This window comes from Grampus griseus (assembly GCF_964374135.1).
Source record: "Grampus griseus genome assembly, chromosome: X".
NCBI classification, from domain to species: Eukaryota; Metazoa; Chordata; class Mammalia; order Artiodactyla; family Delphinidae; genus Grampus; species Grampus griseus.
Window position 1 is genome coordinate 130,784,872 of NC_138999.1, and position 25,797 is coordinate 130,810,668.

The 25,797-nt window shown below is 38.0% G+C and overlaps 1 protein-coding gene across 2 annotated transcripts in view; it reads right to left on the minus strand.

Moving 5' to 3' along the window:
* Positions 1-24,028, minus strand: part of TMLHE (trimethyllysine hydroxylase, epsilon) — a 65,897-nt gene extending 41,869 nt beyond the window's left edge. For both annotated transcript variants that reach the window (XM_082680630.1, XM_082680629.1), the window contains exons 1-2: positions 23,899-24,028; positions 3,913-4,094 (exon numbers count right to left, since the gene is read on the minus strand). In XM_082680630.1, the coding sequence (XP_082536756.1) occupies positions 3,913-4,093 (181 nt within the window). In that variant the 5' untranslated portion in view covers position 4,094; positions 23,899-24,028. The remainder of the gene's footprint in view (positions 1-3,912; positions 4,095-23,898) is intronic.
* Between the last annotated feature and the right edge of the window lie 1,769 nt (positions 24,029-25,797).

Here is a 25,797-nt window from a genome sequence, read left to right on the forward strand (position 1 = left end):
TCTAGGTGCACGGGCTCAGTAGTTGTGAGCACGGGCTTAGTTGCTCCACAGTGTGTGGGATCTTCCCGGACAAGGGCTCGAACCTGTGTCCCCTGCACTGGCAGGCAGATTCTTAACCACTGCGCTACCAGGGAAGCCATATACATTTTAGAATCAGTTTGTCAATATCTATAAAAAAGTCTGCTGGGATTCTTTGAGTGGGATCGCACTGAATCTATAGATCATACTGAGAATTCACATCTTAAAAATATTGGGTCTTCTAACCTATGAGCATGGAATGTCTTTCCAATTATTTATGTTCTTTCATATTTTTAATCAGTGTTTTGTAGTTGTCTGCACACAGATTGTGCGTGCGTGTGTGTGTATTTATTGCCATACATCCCCCTCCAACCACTGCTTTCGCTGTTTACCACAAATTTTGGTAAGTTGTATATTCATTTTCATTTAGTTCAATATATTTTTAACTTTCCTTGAGACTTATTTTACTTATACATTTTTTGGAAGTGTATAGCTTAATTTCCAAACATTTGGGACTTTTCTGTTATAGACTTCTAGTTTTTTCTGTTACGGTCAATGTAAATACTCTATATGTTTTTAGAGTCTTTAAAATTTTTGAGCTTTGTTTTATGGCCCAGAATGTGGTCTACCTTGATGAATGTTTCATTTAAACTTCAGAACAATGTGTACTTTACTGTTGTTGGATGGATTGTTCTATAAATATCAATTGGGTCAAGCTGGTTGACGGTGCCTGCTTAATCTATCGATTACTGAGAGAGGTATTAAAACCAACTGAAATTGTGGATTTGTTTACTTCTACTTTTATCTCTGCCAGTTTTTGCTTCATGCGTTTTGATGGTTTATTGTTAGGTGCTACATTTTTAGGATAGTTACAGGTTCTCTTGGAGAACTGAACCCTTTATTACTATGTTATGTGCCTCTTTATCCATGATAATCTTCCATGTTCTGAAGACTGCTTTGTCTGAAATTAACATAGTTACTGTTGTTTTGATTAGCATTTCATGGTGTTTCTATTTCCATCCCTTAACTTTAAATTAAAAAAATTAAATAGACTATTTTTTAGAGCAGTTTTAGGTTCACAGCAAAACTGAGACAAAGGTACAGACAGCTCCGTATATCCCTGTTGTGGCCTCTCCCGTTGCGGAGCACAGGCTCCGGACGCGCAGGCCCAGTGGCCATGGCTCACAGGCCCAGCCGCTCCGTGGCACGTGGGATCTTCCCGGACCGGGGCACAAACCCGTGTCCCCTGCATCGGCAGACAGACTCTCAACCACTGTGCCACCAGGGAAGCCCTTCCTTGGGTATTTTTTATGATTCCATTTTATCTCATTTCTTGACTTATTATTTATACTATTTTTAAAAACTTTTTTAGTAGTTTTCCTAATGTTTACCATGTACATTTTAAATAGTCTAAGTCCACCTTTAGATAACTCTAAAAGTGTCATCCAAAGTGGCAGTACTATTTTGCATGCCAACAGCAATGAAAAAGAGCTCTGATTCCTATTCATCCTTGGTAGAACTTGGTATTGTCAGTTCTTTGGATTTACCTTATAATAGAATATTCCTAATTTCTCCCTCCTATCCTCTGTCACATTGTTGTCATTTGTTTCACTTTTATATGTGCTATGAACACCAAATACACTGCTATTACTATTTAAATAATTAAAATTTAGTGCAATTAAGGAGAAAAGTTTATATTTTATCTTCATTCATTTCAAACACTCTTCATTTTTTAATGTAGTTCCAAGTTTGTGACCTATATCATTTTTCTTCTGCCAGAAGAAATTCCTTTACAATATTTTGAGAAGTTATATGAGAAAGTCTATTTCTCTCTCACTTTTGAAGCATTGCTGGATATAGAATCCCAGGTTGGCAGTTTTTTCTCCTTTTAATACTTTAAAATTATCATGCCATTGTGCTCTTGCTTGTATAGTTTCTCATGAGAACTCTGCTGTAATTCCTCTGTTTCTGTGTAAGTGAAGTGTTTTTCTCCCCTCTGACTGCCTTCAAGATTTGCTCTTTGTTTTTGCTCTTTTGCCTAAGTGTGGGGTTTTGTGGGGGGGCGGTTAAAAATGGATACTAAGCTTCTCTAAGCTTCTTGGATATGTGGTTTGGTGTCTGTCACTTACTGTGGAAAGCTTTCAAAAATTATTTCTTCAAATATTTCTTCTGCTTAGTTCTTTCTTTCTTTTCTTTCTGGTATTCCATTCATGTATATGTTACAACTTTTGATACTGTTCAACACTTCCTGAATACTCTTTTTTTGTTTGTTTGTTTCCACTCTCATTTTCTCTGTGCATTTCAGTCTGGGTAATTTTTATTGACCTATCTTTATATTCACTGATTCTATCCCTTGTTGTATCTTATGAGCCCATCAAAGTCATTCCTCATTTCTGTTACTGTGCTTTTGACTTCCTTTTGATTCTTTCTTACATTTTCCATCACCCTGCTGACATTATCTATCTGGTCTTTCATTTTGTCTACCTTTTCCATTAGAATCCTTAAGATATTAACCATAGTTATTTTAAATTTCCTGACTGGAAATTTCAACACCTGTGTCATATGTGAGTCTAGTTCTGATGGTGTTTTGTCTCTTCAACTTGTGTTATTTCTTGCCTTTTAGCATGTTTTGTAATTTTGTTCCTGTAGCTGACAGCCAGACATGTATAGAGCAGTAGATACTGAGGTAAATAGGAATTTATGGGTGACTATATCAATCTGGCCAAGAGTTGGGCTATGTTTGACATTTACTTCTCTATGGGTACCAGAGGCTTTAAATTTCTCTAGTAATCTTGTTTTTATCCCCCCTCTTGGTCTTGGCCCTTCTTTTTGTGCTTCACCTCAGAGACAGTCTGTCTTTTGCAGCTGTAATCCACTGCTATTTTAACTGGAGGCTTATTAGTTGGTTGTAGTGGAGGGGGAGGGGAATTCTCTAATCTTTGAATTAAGTCTAAGTCTTTGGAGTGCATAGTGGGCCTATGTTTTGGGAGTGTGGCCTTCATGGTTGTTTTTGTCCCTTTCCAGGGTGTTGTGAATTGAACTGCATTCCTCAAAAAGATGTGCTGAAGTCTTAACTTCTAGTACATGTGAATGAGACGTTATTTGGAAATAGGGTCTTGGAAGATAATCAAGATAAGATGAAGTCATACTGGATTAGCATGGGCCCTAAATCCAACAAATGGTCCCCTTATAAGGAGAGAGAAATTTGAAGTCACAGAAGAGACACAGGGAAGATGATGGAGGCAGAGAGTGTAGTGATGTTGCCAAATAACACCAAGGATTGTTGGCAACCACCAGAACCCAGAAGAGGGAAGGAAGAGTTCTCTCCTGGAGTCTTCAGAGAGGACATGGCCCTGCCAACATCTTGATTTCAGACTTCCTGCTTCTAGAACTGTGAAAGAATAAATTTCTGTTGTTTGTGCCAATTAGTTTATGGTAATTTGTCACAGCAGTGCTAGGGTAAAGCTTTTTTCCCCTATGCCACCCAATACTTTCCCTGGCTATAGAATTTCCAGCCTATGTCTCTGAAACTCTCTCCCTTGTATACTGAGGCTTTTTTTCTTCTTTCTTTATTTTTTCTTAGATGAGACAGGGAGATAGAGTGGGGCTGGGGCATAGCAGACCTCCCTTTCCCTAGCTGGGATGAGATTTTCCTATTACCCTATATTAGTTTTGTCTTTCTTGCAACCTGTAAAATAATCCTGGAAATAAATGGTTAGAAGTCTTCGCAACTCCACGGAAAGTACTTTCAGTCCACATGAAAAGTATCTGTCATTGCACAACAATGTAAATATACTTTGCACTACTGAAGTGTACACTTAAAATGGTTACGATATTAAATTTTGGTTTTTCTGTCACAATTAAAAATAAAGTATCTGCCTCTACACATCTTACCAAAATGATCTTCATGTTGCTGCCAAACACAGTTCAGAGACTTGGAGGCTGTATGGTGCCAATGGATGGCTAATGGAAATAAGCTTTTGAAGTTGGGCTGTTGAAGGGCCCAACATGTGACTCGTCCCCTCAGCAGGTCCTGGAGCCTGCTTTGTAGATGGGACAACCTGCGGCACCACATCCTAGAAAATTTGACAATGAGAGTGTTAGTAACAATATAAAACAATGTTTATAAGGCTGTAGGATACTACATATCTAGCTATGTGAAAGAACAGATTTTATTATCTCAACCATAGCATTAAAGGAGAAATTCTGAACAGCTAAGGATAAGTGGTTGATAACCATTACTTCTATCTTCTCACCAGCCACTCATATTATGCATTGCAATCTTGCTTCCACCCCACTATCTAACTGAAGTGGTTCTTTAGAAAATCACTAATATTAGCCTTTCAACCACATATGGAAGGATTGCTTTTTAGGGCTTATCATTCTGGGACTCTCCACTGTGACACTATCAATCACCCTCATCCTGACTCCTTGAAACTTTCTTTTCCACTGATTATGTGTGATTGTGGGCAAGTTTCATAAACTCTCAGTGTCTCTGTTTCCTGTTTTGTAAAACGAGGATGACAATAATACTTATCCCATGGGTTTAGTGTGAGGACTAAAGTACTTAGAACTTTGTTGTCACATAGTAAGTCCTATATATGTCCTATATATGATATGCTATCATTCTAATCATCATTATTATCGTGGTTATTATTAGGGATAAACTATATCTATTGGCAAAAGTACCTTGATAAACTTGCTTGGAGTTGGTGATACCCTAAGTGTCATGTTTTCAGAAATATTAATAAAATAACTTCATTTGCATAAGATCTTAAAAGGAATTAATTCATCCTGTGGGAAAAGATGGAGAAACCCATGCCACTGCAGAAAAGCTGTATGCTGCTTGACATGAACCTTCTCAATAACCCCTTAAGGTCACTAAACCCGCTAAAAATGCTTATTTTGAGTGGATGTATACATGTTAAGTGTGTGGTGTAAGCTAATAAATGGACTGATTGGTTTCATACACAAAGGCCATAGCTAGAGACATAATAGAATTTGCTGATGAATTAGGGAGGGTTCTGAAATAGGTTAGGAAATTGAGAGTTAAAGTCTAAGACAGAGGCTGGCAAACTATGGCCCATGCCTATTTTCATATGGCCACATACAGGTTTTACATTTTAAAGGACTGTAAATAAAAACGATAACATTGGACCAAGACCATATGTGGCCTGCAAAGTCTACAATATTTGCTATCTGGCCCTTCAGAGAAAAAAATTTCCAACCCTTAGTCTAATGCTTAATTGTTAATCAAATACTCTTCTCCATTTACAATGGCTTACTCCCCACAAAAAAAAAAACATTCTTAAGCAAGTGTATTCATTCATTTCTTCATTATTTCACTTGACAAATATTACCAAGCATGTGTAAATAGGGTACTTTCTTAAGTACTAGGAATACAAATATAAATAATCAATCCCAGCCACCATTCAAGAATCTCATAATCATCTAGTACGGAAGAAAGACAACTACTACTATCTATAGTAGTTTTAAACACAGAGTACAGTGAAAAAGTGCAAAGGAGAAAGTGGTTAACCATGCCTAGGAAAACTGGGAGGACTCCATATGATCAGTGTTCTTTGTAGAAGTGCTTCATTGTTTTCTATTTACTTACAAAATAAAATTTGCTCATTGTAGAAGATGCTGGAGTAGAAGGACCCTGAACTCATCTCCTCCCAGAGGCACACCAAAATTACGACTATTTACAGAGCAGCTATCTCTGTAATATGAGAATGACCTAAACACTAGCTGAAAAGACATTCCACAACTAAAGATATAAAGGAGAAACCACAATGAGATGGGTAGGAAAAGTTGAGATGCAGTATAGTCAAGACCCATACCCCTGAGTGGGTGACCCACAAGTGGGAGGATAATTACAATTGTACAGGTTCTACCCAAGGAGTGAGGGGTCTGAGCCCCCACATCAGGCTCCCTATCCTGGTGGTCCTGCACCAGGAAGACAAGTCCCCAGAACGCTTGGCTTTGAAGGCAAGTGGGGCTTACTTTTGGGAGAGTCAGAAGGCTGTAGGAAATAGAGACTCCATCATTAAAGGGCACACACAAAATCTCACACACTCCAGGACCCAGGGCAGAGGCAGTAATTTCAAAGGAGCCTGGGTCAGACCCACCTGCTGATCTTGGAGAGAGCTTCCTGGAGAGGCAGAAGGCCACTGCAGCTCACCCTGGGGACACAGACACTGGTGGCAGCCATTTGGGGAGCTCATTCTACCATGAGGACACTGGTGCTGGCAAGGAACATTGTGGAATCCTCCCTCTAGATTATTAGCACCAGGACCTGGACCCACCCCCAGCCTGTTAGTACTAGTACTAGACTCCAGGTCCTGACTCTGCCCACCAGTGAGGCAACACTAAGCCCAAGATCACCAGGGCCACAACCCCACTAACCAACAGGCTAACACCAGCTCCAGGACCTCCCTGGGCCACAATCCTGCCTATCAGGAGGCTGACACCAGCTTTAAGACACCATGGGCCCCTCAGCTAGCTGCCCCAGGATCCAGACCCACTCAACAGTGGGCTGACACCAGCTTTGTAATATCAGATGCCACAGTCAGCCATGTCAGGAACTGGCCCCATGCACTGGCAGGCTGATGCTTGATCTGGGACAACTGGCCCTGCAACAAGCCACACTGACTGGGCTCTGCCCACCTGTGGGCCAGCACTAGCCCTGGGATTTCCTGGGGCTCTGCAGCCAGGCCTCTTGAGACCCAGCCCCAATCTCCAGTGGCCAGCAGCCTCTGTACAAGGCAGAGCCTGATAATCAGCCAGACAGGGCCTGCCATACCTACCAGACCACTCATAGTAGCCAGCCCCCCACAACAGAAGGGCCCACACAGCCCACACAGGGGGCACCCCCAGGGCATATAACTCTGGTGACCAGAGGGGAGTGCACTGCTCGGACACATAGGATGCCTCATAAAAAAAGCCACTTCTCCAAAGTTGGGAAATGTAACAACCTACCAGATACACAGAAATAAAAATAGCAAATTAGGCAAAATGAGGCAATAGAGGAATATGTTCCAAATGAAGGAACAAGATGAAATCCCAGAAGAAGAACTAAGTGGAAATAAGCAATCTACCCAACAAAGCATTCAGGTCATGATCATAAAGATGCTCAAAGAACTTGGGAGAAGACTGGACAAACACAGTGAGAACTTTAACAAAGAGTTAGACGATATAAAGAGGAACCAAGCAAAGCTGAAGAATGCAATAACTGATATTAAAAAGCATACTAGAAGGAATCGACAATAGATTACATGATACAGAGGATCAGATCAGCTAACTGGAAGACAGAGTAGTGGAAATTACTTAAGCTGAAAAAAGAAAAAAGAATTTAAAAAAATGAAGACAGTTTAAGAGACCTCTGGAATAACATTAAGTGTACTAACATTTGCATTACAGGGGTCCCAAAAGGAGAAGAGAGAAAGGGGCAGAAAACATACTGGAAGACATAATAGCTTAAAAATTCCCTAACCTGGGAAAGGAAACAGACATCCATGTCCAGGAAGCACAGAGAGTCACAAACAGGATCAACCCAAAGAGGAACACACCAAGACACACTGTAATTAAAATGGCAAAAATTAAAGATAAAGTGGGAATATTAAGAGCAGCAAGGGTAAAGCAAAAAGTTACATACAAGGGAATTCCCATAAAGTTATCAACTGACTTTTCAGCAGAAACTCTGCAGGCTAGAAGGAAGTGGCACAATATATTTACAGTGATGAAAGGGAAAAAACTTCAACCAGGAACACTCTACGCATCAAGGCTCTCATTCAGTTTTGATGGAGAGATCAAGTCTTACAGACAAGCAAAAGCTAAGAGGGTTCAGCACCATCAAAACAGCTTTACAAGAAATGTTAAAGGTACTTCTCTAAGTGGAAAAGAAAAGGCCACCACCAGAAATATGAAAATTATGAAAGGAAAAATCTCATTGGTAAAGGCAAATATATACAGTCATGGTAGAAAAATTAACCACTTATTAAGCTAGTAGGAAGGTTAAAAGACTAGAGTAGTAAAATCATCTATAACCACAATGGATAGTTAAGGGATACATAAAACAGAAAGATGCAAAATAAGATGTCAAATAGTAAACATTGGGGGAGGAGGGTAAAGATGCAGGGTTGTTAAAATGCATTCAAACTAAAGAGATCAGTAACTTACAATAATTACATATATATATATAATTTGCTATATATAAATCCCATGGTAAATACACATCAAAAAACTATAATATATACACACACAGAGAGAGAAGAGAAAGGAATCCAAATATAATGCTAAAGATAGTCATCAAATCACAAGGGGAGAGAGCAAAAGAAGAAAGGAACAACAATTAAAAAAAGACAATCCCAAAACAATTAACAAAATAGCAATAAGTACATACCTAACAATAATTAAGTATTTATTTATGTATTTATTTATTTTTATTTTTTGGCCACACAGCATGTGGGATCTTAGTTCCCTGACCAGGGATTGAACCCACACCCCCTGCATTGGAAGCACAGAGTCTTAATCACTGGAGCACCAGGGAAGTCCCAACAATAATTACTTTAAAGGTAAATGAACTAAATGTTCCAATCAAAAGACAGAGTGGCTGGATAGATACAAAAACAAGACCCCTATTTATGCTGCTTACAAGATACTAACTTCAGATCTAAAGACACAGACAGACTGAAAGTAAAGGGATGGAAAAAAGGTATTTCGTGTAAACAGAAATGAAAAGAAAGCTGGGGTAGCAATTTTTATATCAGATAAAATAGACTTTAAAATAAAGACTGTAACAAGAGATAAAGATGGACATTACATAATGATAAAGGGATCAATCCAACAAAAAGATATAACAATTTTAAATATAAATGCACCCAACATAGGAGCACCTAAATACATAAAGTAATATTAACAAACATAAAGGGAGAAACTGACAGTAACACTATAATAGTAGGGGACTTTAACACCCTACTTACAGCAATAGACAGATCATCCAGACAGATAATCAGTAAGAAACACTGGCCTTAAATGACACATTAGACTTGATGGCCTTAATAGTATATATAGAACATTCCATCCAAAAGTCCCAGAATACACATTCTTTTCAAGTAACATGGAATATTCTCCAGGATAGATCACATGCTAAGCCACAGAATAAATCTCAGTAAATTTAAGAAGATTGAAATCACATTGAGCATCTTTTGCAAACACAATGCTATGAGACTAGCAATCAACTACAAGAAACAAAACTGTAAAAAACACAAACACATGGAGAACAAACAACATTGTAGTAAACAACCAAGGGTCACTGAAGAAATCAAAGAGGACATCAAAAAATATGAATATGAAAATGAAAATACAGTGGTCCAAAATCTATGGGATACAGGAAAAAAAATTCTAAGAGGGACGTTTATAGTGATTCAAACCTACCTCAGGAAACAGGAAAAATCTCAAACAACCTAATCTTACATGTAATGGAACAAGAAAAAGGAGAGTAAACAAAACCCAAAGTTGGTAGAAAAGAAATCATAAAGATCAGAAAAGAAACGAATGAAATAGAGACTAAACTACAATAGAAAAGATCAACGAAACTAGGAACTGGTTCTTAAAAAGATAAACAAAATTGATAAACCTTTAGCCAGACTCATCAAGAAGAAAAGAAGGCCCAAATAAGTAAAATCAGTAATAAAACACAAGTTAGAACCAACACCAGAGAAACAGAAAGGATCATAAGAGATTACCACAAAAAGTTATACACCAATAAAATGGACAACAGAGAAGAAATGGAAAAATTCCTAGAAATGTACAATATCTGAAGACTGAATCAGGAAGAAACAGAAAATATGAACAGACCAATGACCAGTAATGACATTAAATCAGGAATGAAAACAGCTCCCAACAAACAAAGGTCTAGGATCAGATACCTTCACAGGTAAATTCAACCAAACATTTAGAGAAGAGTTAACACCTATCCTTCTCAAATTATTCCCCAAAACTGCAGAGGAAGGAATAGCTTCCAAACTCATTCTACCAGGCCAGCATCACCCTGATACCAAACCAAAGTTATCAAAAAAAAGAGAAAATTACAGGCCAATGTCACTGATGAACATATATGCAAATTCCTCAACAAAATATTAGCAAACCAAATTCAAAAATACATTAAAAGGATCATATACCATGACCAAATGGGATTCATTCCAGGGATACAAAGATGGTTCAATAGCCACAAATTAATCAGTGTGATACACCACATTAACAAATTGAAGAGAAAAAAAAATCATATGATCATTTCAGTAGATGAAGAAAAAGCTTTTGACAAAATTCAACATCCGTTCATGATAAAAACTCTCAACAAAGTGGGTACAGAGGGAACATACCTCAACATAATAAAGGCCATATATGACAAGCCCACAGCTAACATCACACTCAATGGTGAAAAGCTGAAACCATTTCCTCTAAAATCAGGAATAAGACAAGGATGCCCACTCTCATCACTTCTACTCAATATAGTATTGGAAGTTCTAGCCAGACCACTCAGACAAGAAAATACAATAATGCAATACAAATTGGAAAGAATGAAGTAAAACTGTCACTGTTTTCAGATGTGGTGATATTACACATGAAGATCCTAAAGATGCCACCAAACAACTACTAGAACTCATCAATTAATTTGGTAAAGTTGCAGGATATGAAATTAATATAGAGAAATCTATTGCACCTCTATACACTAACAATGAACTATCAGAAAGAGAAATTAAGAAAGTAATCCCATTCACAATCACATCAAAAGGAATAAGATACCTAGGAATAAATGTAACCAAAATGTAAAAGACATGTACTCAGAAAACTATGAGAAACCAATGAAAGAAATTGAAGATGACACAAATAGATGGAAAGATATACTGTGTTCTTGGTGTGGAAGCATTAATATTGTTTAAATGACCATACTATCTAAGGCAATCTAGCGACTCAATGCAATCCCTATCGAAACATCAGTAGTATTTTTCATAGAACTAGAAAAAGTAATTATAAAATTTTATGGAAACACAAAAAACCCCAAATAGCCAAAACAATCTTGAGAAAGAAGAATAAAGCTGGAGGTATCATGCCCCCGATTTCAAACTATACTATAATACTATGGTAATCAAAACAGTATGGTACTGACACAAAAACAGACACATAGATCAATGCAACAGAATAGAGAACTCAGAAATAAACCCACACTTATATGGGCAAGTAATCTACAACAAAGTAGGCAAGAATATACAATGGGTAAAAGACAGCCTCTTCAATAAATGATGTTGGAAAACCTGGACAGCTACATGCAAAAGAATCAAAAGTGGACTACTTTCTCACACCATTCACAAAAATAAATTCAAAATGGATTAAAGACTTAAATGTAAGACCTGAAACCAGAAAACTTCTAGAAGAAAACATAGGCAGTATGCGCTTTTACATTTGTCTTAGTAATAGTTTTTTGGATATGTCTCCCTAGGCAAGGGAAACAAAAGCAAAAATAAACAAATGGGATTACATCAAACTAAAAAGCTATTGTACAGCAAAGGAAGCTATCAGCAAAATGAAAAATTTGCCTTTTGAATGGGAAAAGATCTTTGTAAATGATATATCTGGTTAATATCCAAAATATAGAAATAATTCATAAATTCAACATTAAGAAAAGCAAATAACCCAATTAAAAATGGGCAGAGGACTTCCCTGGTGGCGCAGTGGTTGAGACTCCGCCTGCCAATGCAGGGTACACGGGTTTGTGCCCCGGTCCAGGAAGATCACACATGCTGCGGAGCGGCTGGGCCTGTGAGCCATGGCCGCTGAGCCTGCACATCCGGAGCCTGTGCTCCGCAATGGGAGAGGCCACAACAGTGAGAGGCCTGCATATCACAAAACAAAAACAAAAACAAAAACAAAACAAAAAAAATGGGCAGAGGACCTGAATAGACATTTTCCCAAAGAAGACATACAGATGACCAACAGGCACATGAAAAGATGCTCAATATCACTAATCATCAAGAAAATGCAAATCAAAACCACAATGAAATACTACTTCACACCTGTCAGTATGGCTATTATCAAAAAGCTAACAAATAACAAGTGTTGGTGAGGATGTGGAGAAAAAGGAACCCTCGTGCACTGTTGGTGGGAACGTAAATTGGTGCAGCCACTATAGAAAACAGTATAAAGTTTCCTCAAAAAATAAAAAACTGAACTACCATATGATCCAGCAATTCCACTCCTGGGTATTTATATGAAGAAAATGAAAACACTAAACTGAAAAGATATATGCACCCCTATGTTCATTGCAGCATTATTTACAGTAGCTATGATATGGAAGCACCCTAGATCCCATCAATATATGAGTGGAAAAAGAAGATGTTACACCCCCTCCACACACAGACAGACTGGAATATTAGTCAGCCATAAAAAAGAATGAAATCTTGCCATTTGTGAAAACATGGATAGACCTAGAGGGTATTATGCTAAGTAAAATACATAAGACAGAGAAAGACAAATTCTATATGATCTCACTTATATGTGGAATCTAAAAACCAAAACAAATTAGCAAACATAATAAACCAGAAACAGAGTCATAGATACAGAAAACAAACAGGTGTTTGCCAGAAGGGAGAGCAGTGGGGGGAGGAAAGAAATAGATTAGGGAGATTAAGAGGTACAAATATCCAGTTGCAAAATAAATGAGTCACCGGTATGAAATGTAGTGTGGGGAATATAGTTATAGCTATGTAATATCTTTGTATGGTGACAGATGGTAAGTAGAGTTATCCAGGTGATCATTTTAAAACATACAGAAATATCAAATCACTATGCTGTGTAACAGGAACTAACACAGTGTTGTAGGTCAATTATACTTCAAAAGCAAACACAAACAAACAAATAAATTCATAGAAAAAGAGATCAGACCAGAGGCGGGGAGTGGAGGGAGAGGGAATTGGATGAACATGATCAAAAGGTACAAAATTCCAGTTATACGATAAATAAATACTAGGGATGTAATGTACAACATGATAAATATAATTAACACTATTGAATGTTATACACTAAAGGTGTTAAGAGAGTAAATCCTAAGAGTTCTCATCATAAGGAAAAAATTCTTTTTCCTTTTCTTTAATTTTGTATCTATTGAGATGGTGGATGTTCACTAAACTTATTGTGGTAATCATTTCATGATGTAAGACAAATCATCATGTTGTACACCTTAAACTTATATAGTGCTGTATGTCAATTATATCTCAATAAAACTAGAAGAAGAAACCACTTCCTCACTGTAAAAAGAAAAAAATAATATAAACAACTGAGAAATATATAAAATAAAAAGTCAAAGCCTCCTTCCCTCATTATTTGCCATTCCCATTCCTTCAAGGAAACTCATCAACAATCAACAGTTCGGAGAACCAACCTCAAGATCACATACAGCTGAAATCTCCACAACTGCCACACATACATACAGAAATACATTTTTTTTTTTTTGGTGAACATAGTTTTCGGATCACTTGGTAAATGCCAAAGAGTGCTATTGATGTTTTACTTAACATTACTAGAATCTGAAACTGTCATCCAAAGTAGCTGTACTATTTTGCATTCCACCAGCAATGAATGAGAGCTCCCATTCTTCTGCATCCTTGCTAGAACTTGGTATTGTCAGTTTTTTGGATTTAGCCATTAATAGATTTAGCAACTAATAGGTGTGCAGTAATATCTCATTGTTGTTTTAATTTGCATTTTCCTAATTATGAATGATGTTGTGCATATTTTCATATTCTTAATTGCCACCTATATATCTTCCTTGGTCAAGTGTCTGTTCAAAGATCTTTTACCCACTGTACATTTTTTTAAGCAAGTTTTTTTTAGAGCAGTTTAGGTTCACAGCAAAATTGAGGGAAAGATATAGAGATTTCTCATACACCTCCTGCTCCTACACATGCATAATCCCCACCATTATCAATATCCTCCACCACAGAGTGATACATTTGTTACAAGTGATGAACCTACATGAACACATCATTATCACCCAAAGTCCATAATTTATATTAGCTTTCACGCTGGGTGTTCTACATTCTATGGGTTTGGGCAAATGTATAATGACATGTGTCCTTTATAATAACACACAGAGTATTTTCATTGTCTTAAAAATCCTCTGTGCTCTGACTATTCACCCCTCCCCCACCATGAGTTTTGATATGCAATATTTTCATTTTTCAGCCAATTAACATATTTTCTAATTTCCATTGTGATTTTTAAAATTTGACCTACAGGTTATTTAAAAGTAAACATATTTTAGAGGGATTTTCTATTTTTATTTTTATTATTGTTTTCTAACTTTATTTCATTGTGGCAAAATAACCCCTCAGTGCAACTGTAATTTGTTGCTGTATGGCCTAGCATATCATCTATTTTTCTGTGTGCAGAAAATAATATATATTCTGTAGTTGTTACATAAGGTCATCTGTATATGTCTGTCAATTAGGTTGTTAATATTATTGTTCAACTGTTCTATATACTTATTGGTTTTATTTGTCTTATGATCTGTTATTGAGGGATATGTATTAATATCTCTGATTATGACTGAATTTATTTACTGGACATCTGTCAATTTTTGCTTTGTATATTTGGGCTGCATACAAATTAGAACAATAATTTTATCTTCTTGGTGGGTGGCCTCTCTTATCATCACAAAATATGTCTTATGTCTAGTAAAGAAACCTGCCATAAAGTCTTGTTTTATATTATTATATCTAAATCAGGTTTCTTTGGGGGGGTAGTGTTTGTGGTGTATATTTATTCCACCCTTTTGTCTCTTATAAACAGCATATATGTAGTTAGATTTTGTTTTTTAACCTCATGATTTGTCATTTAATTAATGTGTGAAGTCAAATATTTGCTTTCTATTCATCTTGCCTGTTTTGTTACCTTTCTCTCTTGCTTTGTTTTACACTGATTAGGTAATTTGTATCATTCCATTTCCTCCTTTGTTTACTTGTTAGTTATACATTCTTTTACTGTTTTTTTAAAAACAGTTATTCTAGGGATTATAACACATATCTTTGATTTTTTTAAATTATAATGCAAATTAAAGAATTTATATTAACTCTGTCTTCCTTCTTCAACTGCTGTTGTGTATTTTAATTATACACACACACAAACACACACACATACATCCCACAGGGACATTCAGATCTACCCACATATTTAACCTCTCCATTGCATCCATTTTATATCTCCAAGCTTTCATTTGGGATCATTTTACTTCAGCTTAAAGATCCTAAATATTTCCTTTGGTGTTTGGTGGAAGGTTTCGTAAGTTGGGACCATCTAAAAGCATCTGTCTTACTTTCATTTTGAAGGCTATTTTCATTGGATATAGAATTTTTGATTGGCAGTTAGTTTCTCCAGCATTTTGAAGATATTGTTCCATTATGTTCACATTGTTTCTGTTGAGAAGTTAAAGCCAATCTAATTGCTACTCCTTGTAAGGTAATACATCTTTTTTCTCTAACTGCTTTTAAGATTGTTTCTTTTTCTTTATTTTTTATCAGTCTTTATTAAAATACATCTAGATGAGGTTTTCTTTATTCTGCTCTGAGTTATAGCACTTTTTAAATCTGTGACTTCATGCATGATTAGGTTATGTATATGGCACAACTGACATTAAGAAAGGGACAGGATCTTTGGTTGGTCTGACCTAATCCAGCAATCCCTTAAAAGGGACAGGGATCTTTCTGGTGAAAGAGACTTGAAGCAGCAGAGGAATCTGCTGTCAAAGAGATTCTCTACTGGCTTTGAAGATGGAGAGGACTATGTGGCTGATATGCAGCAAGGAAACAGCAACCTCAGTCCTACAGCCACATGGAACTGAATTCAGCCAACAATCTGAATGAGGGTGGATGTGAATTCTTAGCCAAAGCCTCCAGAAAAGAATACAGCCTACCCAACACACCAATTTCAGCCTTTAATACACTGACCAGAGAACCCAGTAATGCCATGCCTGGTCTTCTGACATACAGAACTATGAGATAATAAATGGATGTTTGTTTAAGTACTAAGTTTGTGGTAACTTGGTATGCAGCAATAGCAAAATAACACAATACTTTGTTACTTTTGGAAAACTCTTAGTTATCATCTCTTCAAATATTGTTTCTGTACCATTCTCTCTCTCCTCTCCTAGGACTCCTATTACAAATATATCAGATATTTACATGTACTAGGTGCCAGGCATTCTTGTAAGTGCCAACCCACTGCATTATATCTCTATTTGCTACCATCCCAGTCCAGGCCCACCATTATTTCTCACTCAAAGACTGCAAAAGCCTCCCAACTGATCTATCCATACATACATTTGCCCTCCCTTCAAATCATTTTGCACACTGTAGGAATAGTGAATTTAAAAAATATATTAGTATGTCATTCTTTTTGAATGGATCCCTAGGGCCTTCAGGGTAAAGTCCAATTTACTTATCATGTTATGTAATGCCTCCCATTACCTGATCCTGAGCTACCTCTCAGGCTCACTTCCTGTTATTTACCTCCTTGTACTTCATTGTTTATAGCTTCCCAGACCCACTATACCTTCCTAATTCTGAGAAACTCATGTTCATGCTTTTTGTTCCCTCAAACTGGAAGCCGTTCCTACTCTGTCTTTTATACATCTTTCAAGAATCAGTGGAGATATCATCTAAGAATTCTTCCTTAAAGTCACAGAATGAACTAGTAGCTTTCTTTTGTTCTCTCATTATAGTCTGTTTATGCCTCTGTTTTCCTTCTCAACATATTTTGTTGAAATTATATGTTTTTATGTCTTTCCCACCAGTAATACTTGGACACATCTCAATGTGAAGACCTCTGGGTCATTCATTTTTGTACCCTAACATCTAGCATGGTTCCTAGTACTTAGGAGAATTTCATAAATGTTTGTGGACACTGGATTGAATTACTTTTCTTCTAGCTTCATAACCTCTTTAAATCTGGTAAGATGTCTGCTCTAAATCTTCAGTCAAGTAAGTTAGAAAAATATTGATGATGTCAAGCCAAAGGTAGGGTTTGCAACAGGCCATCTAAAACTCTTCCTTTGCTTATGGTCTGCTATCAGCACTCTTTTAGTATGGTAATTTAACTAATTAATACATAATTGTATTAATTATATAACCCATCAACATGGATTCATAATTCTTGTTCACAAGGGTGTCATAAAAGACTTGTTAAAATCTTGCTGAAGTTTCATTCATTCATTCATTCAATGTACATGTTATATCTATCTTATTTCCATAAACATCTCTAATAATCAGAAATAAAAATTAGATTTGTGTGGAACGTCTTTGTTTGTTGATAACACTGTGTAATTTTCTAAGTACTCACTTACTTGAAAATCTGTTCTAGAAGCTAACCCAGGACATATTTAGCTTATTGATTAGTAGACTGAAAACTCTTCCTCCCTTTCCTTTGTTAGAAGTGGTAATATACTTATATAAATCCAGTGTTAAAGTACCTGTCCTTATTCTCCTTAATTCTTTCGATCATTGAGAACAGTTTAACAATATCAAGTTATAACTTATCCATCCCAGGACACATGTACTTTTTCTTTCTGAGAACGTAGTTAAAATTGTTCTTGTTGTCTTTGCAAATATGTATTTATACAAGCCTGAGGTAATTTGGGGGCTTATCCTTCCAAATACTAATCCCTTAGGCAAGTGCCACCTGTTATATTCATCCTTCTTTTCCATCTTTTATATATTATTCTTAAAAAAATAGCAACTATTAGGTCATTGTAAAACTTCCCTTGCAACCCCATAGCTTCCCTCATTTCTCCTTTAATAGAATAATTTGCTGTTTCATAGTCAAAATGATGTTTTTGAGAGCTTCCCAACCTTTAAAGTCTAAAGCCATCTTAATGTAAATTAAAGTCCAACAAGTATCAATCATAATAACAGAAACTTTTGGAGAACAGCCATAGCTAGAAATTCTAGTCAGAATAAGCAATTACATAATAGGTCAATCTGAATCTTTTCATGGTTATTACTAAGGAAGAAGCATTACCCCCTAAAAGGCTTAAAGCCAAGAGTCCATTTAGCTCCTGTCAATTTTTCCTTCCAAATGTCTCTCAGATTTGTCCTTCTCTTTCCATTCCTATAGGTGCCTTCATCACCTCATACCTGGACTACTGCCATAGACTAGATGGTTTCCTTGCCTCCATTCCATCCATATTCCAATCCATTTTCCATACTATTGCCAGATTAATCTTCTTAAAACACTTTCATCATGTCACTCTCCTGCCTGAGACCTAGCTCAAATGTCACCTTTGTAAAATCTTCCTAACTCCCCTAGGAAGAGTTAGTAGCTGCCTACCCAGTGTTTTCACAGCTCTTTGTGCATACCCTTATTAGTGCACTTACAACATATATAATAATTGCCTGTTTAATTATTTTTCTCTTCCCATTTGCTGAAAGCTCCTTGAGGGCAGACAGAAGGATTGAGTCATCTCTTTACAATGGCTTCACATAATTGGCCCCATCTATCTTGCCCACTGCCTCAGGGCCTTCACATATGTTGTTTCCTTTGCCTACCATATTCTCCCTCTCATTCTTCCTGCACAATTCATTTAACAAGTATTTATTCAGTGTCAACTATGTGCCAGGAACTATTTTAGGCACTTGGAATTTATCAGTGAACAAAACAGACAAAAATGTCTGCTTTCATGGAGCTTATCCTCTAGCAGAAGGAGGTAGACAAAGATAAACATAATAAATGAGTAAATTATATAGTATATTAGAAGGCAATAAAAGCTATATGGCAGGATAAAGGGATGTGCTGGAGGTAGTAGGACATTTAAACAGGGTGATCAGGGTGGACTTTATTGAGCAAAATGACATTTGAACAAAAAGGGAATTATTCATGAAGATATCTGATGTAAAGTAGGCCAATACGAAAGCTCTAAGCTGAGATTATCTGTCATATCTGTGTCTGTGTTTAACTAGTGCAATAATATATTGGATTACATGAGTTAAAAGAATGCTCCTTTACATCAGGGCCTCAAAATTAAATGTCCACAGGGGCTAGGCAAGTAACATAAATAGGTAAAGTATAAGAGACAATAGGGGATTGTGGTGAGAGCAGTGAACTGAAGAATGCCTGATCTGTCCAAAACTCCTAGCCACCACTCAGCTCTAGCTAATTATTGCCAGACAGTCCGAATGCTGCCAGATTTGAGAGGAGCCAGAAATGCATATTATATAAGAAATCCCCCAATTTGTAATGTTGACAACTGAATTAGTTCGGGTCCTCTGAGAAGGAGATGCCATGACAGGAAGAGATGTACAAGTGGTTTATCAGGGGAAACATATGTGAAAGAAAATGGAGACAGGGTCTGAAAAGACTGGGACAGCTGTTGGGCCATGATGTAGGTCTAATCCCTGGGGAGGAGGGTAAATGCAAATCAAAACCACAAAGAGATACCACCTCACATCTGTCATAATGGCTATTATTAAAAACACAACAAATAACAAGTGTTGGTTAGGATGTGGAGAAAAGGGAACACTTGTGCACTGCTGGTGGGAATGTAAATTGGTGCAGTCACTCTGGAAAACAGTATGGAGGTTCCTTTAAAAATTAAAAATAGAACTACCATATGATCTAGCAATTTCACTTCTGGGTATATACCCTAAAAAGCGAAAGTACTAATTTGAAAAGATATGTGCGCCCCTGTGTTCAATGCAGCATTGCTTACAATAGCCAAGATATGTAAGCAACCTAAGTGTTCACTGATAGATGAATGCATAAAGAGATGTGGTATACACACATACATACACACACATACACACACACACACAGGAATAATGTTCAGGCATAAAAAAAGAATGAAATCTTGCCTTTTTCAACAACATGGATGGACCTAGAGGTTATTATGCTGAGTTAAATAAGTCAAACAGAGAAAGAGAAATACCATGTGATTTCAGTTCTATGTGGAATCTAAAAAACAAAACAAATGAATAAACCTAACAAAACAGAAACAGGCTCATAGACACAGAGAACAAACTGGTGGTTGCCAGAGGGGAGAGAGGTAAGGGCGGATGAGAGAAACAGGTAAGAGAGATTAAGAGGTACAAACTTCTAGTTACAAAATAAATGAATTGTGTGGATTTAATGTACACATAGGGAATATAGTAAGTAACATTAAAATATCTTTGTATGGTGATAGGTGGTAACTAGATTTATCATGGTGATCATTTTGTAATGTATAGAAATATCAAATCACCATACTGTACACCTGGAAGTAACATAGTGTTGTAGGTCAATTATACTTCAATTAAAAAAAAAGTCAAAATGGATTAGACATAAATGTAAGATAAAACTATAAAACTTGCAGAAGAAAATATAGGAGAAAATCTTCATGACCTTGGATTAAGCAAAGTGTTCTTAACCATAAAGCAGAATTTACAAAAGAAAAATGATAAATTGAACTTAAAAATTCAAAACCTTTGTCTTTCAAAAGACAATTAAAAAACGAAAAGATAAGTCACAGACTGGAAAAAATATTTCCAAATCATATACCTGAGAAAGGATTTGTATCTTAAATATATAAAGAATTCTTACATCTCAATAATAGGAAGGGAAAAACCTTATTGAAAAATGGGCAAAATATCTAATAGACTTTTCTCCAAAGAACATATACAAATGGACAAGAAACAGATGAAAAGATGTTCAATATCATTACGATTAGGGAAATGCAAATCAAATTCCAAATGAGATATTACTTCACACCCACAAGGGCAGCTAGAAATTTTTTAAAAGGAAAAATAACAAACATTGGTGAGGATGTGGAGAAATTAGAACTTTTATACACTGCTGGTGGTGCATGTAAATGTAATCAATATAAAATGGTGCAGCCCCTTTGGAAAATACTTTGGCAAAAGACTAGACATACAGTTACTACATAAGCCAGCACTTCCACTCCTAGGTGCCTACCCAAGAGAATCGAAAACATATGCGCATCCAAAATCTTGTGCGTAAATGTCCACACCAGCCTTATTCACAATAGCCAAATACCAGCCTTATTCACAATAGCCAAAAGGTGGAAATAACCCAAATGTCCATAAACAAAAGGTGGTATATACATATAGTATATACCATTATTCGGCCATCAAAAGTAATGAAGTACTGATTCGCACTACAACATGGATGAAACTTGAAAACGTCACACTAAGTAAAAGAAGCAAGTCACAAAAGACTGCATACTGCGTGATTCCACTTATATGAAATGTCCAGAATAGGCAAATCCATAGAGACGAGCAGCAGATTAGTGGTTCCCAGGGGCTGAGGTGGTAATGGGGACTAAGTGCACATGGGCAAGAGAGAGGTGCCATTGAGGTGATGGAAATATCTAATATTGGATTATAGTGATGGTTGCACCACTCGATAAATTTACTAAAAATCCCTGAATGTACACGTAAAATGAGTCAAATTTATGGTGTGTAAATTATATCTCGATACAAAATTTTAAAAACACTTTGGGAAGTAGAGAAAATAAAGTTTGTGTCAGTTGACACAACTTATTAGGGGTCATACAGAGCTCACTGGGCTGTTGTATGTTGTTGATGTTGTCGTTGTTGCCGTGGTTATGGTGGTTTTCCCATGAGGGCTGAGGGTCAAGCAGGGATTTGGGTCTTCTACAATAAAAATTTTTTAAATTAACAGAAAAAGAATGTTGCTGGGTTGAAATTCTGAGTAGCAGTGGGGGCAAAGAGAAGTGGATGGGTTTAAAAAAATATTCACGATGCAGAAGTGACAAGGTTTTGTACTGATTAGATATTGGGAATGGGGAAGAGTGAGGATGCCTCAGACTTAACATGCTTCAAGTTGAATCCCTGTTGTCCTCTCAAACTTACTGTCCTCCTGTGCTGCTAATCTCAGTGAGTGGATCAGCATCCTGGCACAGAGTAAGCATTCATTGATTGTCTTTGGAGTGAAAGAATGAATGAACAGAGTAAAAATATGGCCAACGCATCCACCAGGTCCTGCTAAACAGCCAGTCCTATACTCACCCACAAGGTCAGCTCAGCAGATGTCTATCAGAATTCCCCTCTCACTCTATTGACCACTTGGGAAATCAACAGGTCCCACACCTTGAAGAACACTCACATTCATACCGGTGGCCACTCCTTGCCTAAACCCTGCAGCTGTGGCAGAGACCAGGTTTTGCCCAAAGCCTCTCACCCTGTAAATTCTTTACACGTGGGCAATGGCAGGTACATGTACAGCCCATATAAGCATGAGGGACGTTTGGTGTTGTCGAAAGAGGGTCACAATGGTGCCCAACTGGTGAGTCTATGTTCACTTTGGCTCCAAGCAGAAAGAGACGTTTCCCATCCGAGGGGGTTTATTAATCCAGGGCCCACCGCTCCACCCACCCCCCATCCTGGCAGGCAGAAAACACAGCTGCCAGAAACACTGCAGACAGTGAGTGATCAATTTGGATATTTTACTGCTGTTCCCAGGGTTGACAAGCAGAGATACAGAACCGCTTGTGATTCCTGATATAGATACCAAAACCAGGAAGTGATCCCTCCCAGTCCACCCTTCCCAGAAACAGAGGATGAGGTGGGACACGCAAAAGACGCCCCCAGACTCAACCGACAAATTGAAAATTCCCTTCATCATACTGGTTATGAGATAAAGTATAACCTCTTTAAGTATCGTTATACATAAGCACATTTACCTCTCATGGTTGTGAAGATTACAGCGTTTTGCATAATATATGGTTGCCGTTATCATTATCACCAGTTCCTTAATGAGGAAGAATCAGAATGACAGCACAATGTCCTTCCATAGTGTTTCTAATTCTTTGCCTTTATAGTTAAGTTAATGTAAAATAAAGTGTAATTTTTACTACAGTGTTTCCTGAAAGTGCAATACCAAGCTAAGAGGCAACCCTAAAAGACTGCTGTATGGGAAGGGAATATGGAAGTATTCCCACACATGGGAGCTCAAGTTTGTCTTTCAGTGCTTGAGTATATAGTTAAGTCACCAAGTCATTTATGATTAGACTTTCGTCAGGCAGTGTACTATGCTCATTCAACCCATAAGGTTTTGGACAATCATCTGTCCTCTGGTTAAAATCTTTAATGGTAAGGCATTCAGAAGAGCATTCTTGAGTTAACATTCAACCAAGGCATTGAATGAATGTTGTTTCCAGTTTTCAGGGCAGTCAGTAAAGTAAGAAAGCCTAAATAGGCTTTTCAGAGTTGTTTTCAGAACAGAGAAAGAGCTGCCTTGCCTAGCTTCCCCAATGCCCTGCCCCGCTACTCCTGACTCTTGCTAGGTTTCCTGCTCAGGAGGGGCAGAGAAAGGGTAAAATCTGGGCAGAAAACATTACCAAGAAAGAAAGTCAGTGCTGCAAGCTCTTGCAGACAGCCGAGTTCCACCTTCCACTGCACTGCCCAGCAAAGTGAAGCAGGGAGAGGGTAGGGACTCGCCGAAAGCTAGATACAGTCAATGACAGGCCCAGGACGGGGAAGTCCGATCGAGTTTGAGACAATGTACTCTGGGCGTCAGTCCCAGCGCAAGGTTGCTCCAGCTCTTCCAGCTCTTCCCAAGCACTAGGCCCAGCTGACCCCGCGCTGATCTCCGGGCGGGCTGTGTTTCGCGCAGCTGGCACAAACCGTGACGAGAGCCCTGCGGCAAGGCACAAGTGGCCTTCTCCTCTGCCAGGGTAAATAAAGGTGAGTACCAACGCCCCGAGGCCGAGCAGCCGCCTCTCACTGCGCCAGGCCCGAAAGCCAGAGGCTGGGCAAACCTACTCATCGCACCCACCCAGAACACCCCTTCGCCGATCCACAGGGCGGAACCCACCTGTGCCGGAGGTCGCGACTCCCAAATCAGCAAAGCGGGAGGAACTGCAAGCAAAGAGAACCTCGGAAGGCAGCCCTGCGCCCGCCTTTTGCTTTTTGCCCTGAAACTGTCGGCTCCGCGCTCCCCTCCCCCAGCGCGCTCGGACCCAGCGCCTAGCCTGGAGGCCCCGCCCCGCTCCTTCCGGCCATGCAGGGTGGGGGCCTCGCGCGCCTGGGACCAAGCGGGCTGCGGAGCGTGCTAGAGCCGCTGATGCAACAGGGCTGAGCTGGGCCGCGCTGGTTGATTGCCTTCATTTAGCAGATTGGAACCACAGGCGCAGACAGGAGGATAGACAGACCTATGAAAGTATGCGTGTAAAACCTAGGTCGCCTTGCTTGCCGTTTCAGGACTCCTCCCAGTACGCTCCTATTTATGGTGGTTTATCGAGGGTCGCTGGAGCTTAAATTCTTCCAATATCCCTCCACCACTTTCTTGAACTTAAATCGCATACCACTCCACTGCTGGACTCCCACCAATTTACTTGAGCACCTTGAATCCAAGGTCCAGGTACAGTGTTAAGTACATTGAGCGCTAGAATGGAACGAGCCGTTAAGAATTCATATCTTATGCACGTAAAAATTGAAGAACAGTACATATTACAAAGAAGGACAAAAAATGCACTGAAATAGTATGTGCAATGGAAATTCAGGGCAAAGGGAAAAAATTGAGAGCAACAACACATAACAAATGTAATGTATAGACATTGAAAATGGGAAAGTGAGCAGTATTGTAGTTATTGGAGATTCAAATTGTTACTCAAACGGGTAATAATAAAGGAAAGATTTGTAGAAGTCAGCATCAACAAAAGAAAAAAAAACCCTTCGTACTTTTACCCTGGAATTCTTGCTGCCAGACGCTTTACCCCTATTTGTCTATTTGGAAAATGGATCCTTTTTCGTGGGTCCAATATGACAAATGTATCCAGCACGGGCCTCAAGTATACCACTTATCGTTTTGGATTATAATTTCTCTCTTTGCATGCCTGTGTCCCCCAATGAGCACGTACCTTCTTGAGAGCAGAAAATTCATGTTTTTCAAATTTATATTCCAAGTCCCTAGCCCAGACCTAACAAATATTGTGTTTAGTGAATATTTGTTTAGAATTGTGTAAACCAGTGAGTAGAAAGAAAAAAGGCTATAGCTAGGATGTGAATTAATATACAGAGGAATAACTGAATAAAGTGAGATGATAGACTCAGACTGGTACTCATTCAGGCAGCAAACATTAATGAGTGTCTACCGAACCCCAGGTGCAGTATTAAGCACTGGGTGTAAAATGGTAAAAAAAAAAAACAAAGCAAAACAAAACGGAACAGATAGCGTTCATGCCCTTATCGAGTTTAAGAACAAATAGGAATTGGCCAAGCAACAGGAAAAGGAACATCCCAGATGGAGGGTATGGTATGACCATACCCTACCGGTATGGTCAAAGGTTCTGTAGTGGGAAAGAACATGACAGTAGCAATTAGAGTGATAAGATCAGTAAAGGTAAGGTGAAATCAACAGACAGAAAGTACTCAGAAAGAGGCAAGAGGTTGATAGATAAAGCCTGTTTAAGAGTCAGAAAAAGAAGCCAGTTGCCTTAATAATAGTAACCAACATTTATTAAATTTGTGCTATATGCCAAATGCTGAGCTAAGTGTTTTATAACAAACACTTAAGATAAATATTACTGTTATCCCTGATTTAAGGATAAGGAAACTGGGGCACAGAGAAGTTAAGCAATTTCACCAGGATCACACAGTAGTTAAGTGTCTGGGCTGAGATTCAAACCTAGGTAATCTGGCTCCAGATTGGAGGGCAAGAACTGTAATAAAAAATACAAGTAAAAACTACAAAGAATTCTTTCACAAAATATGT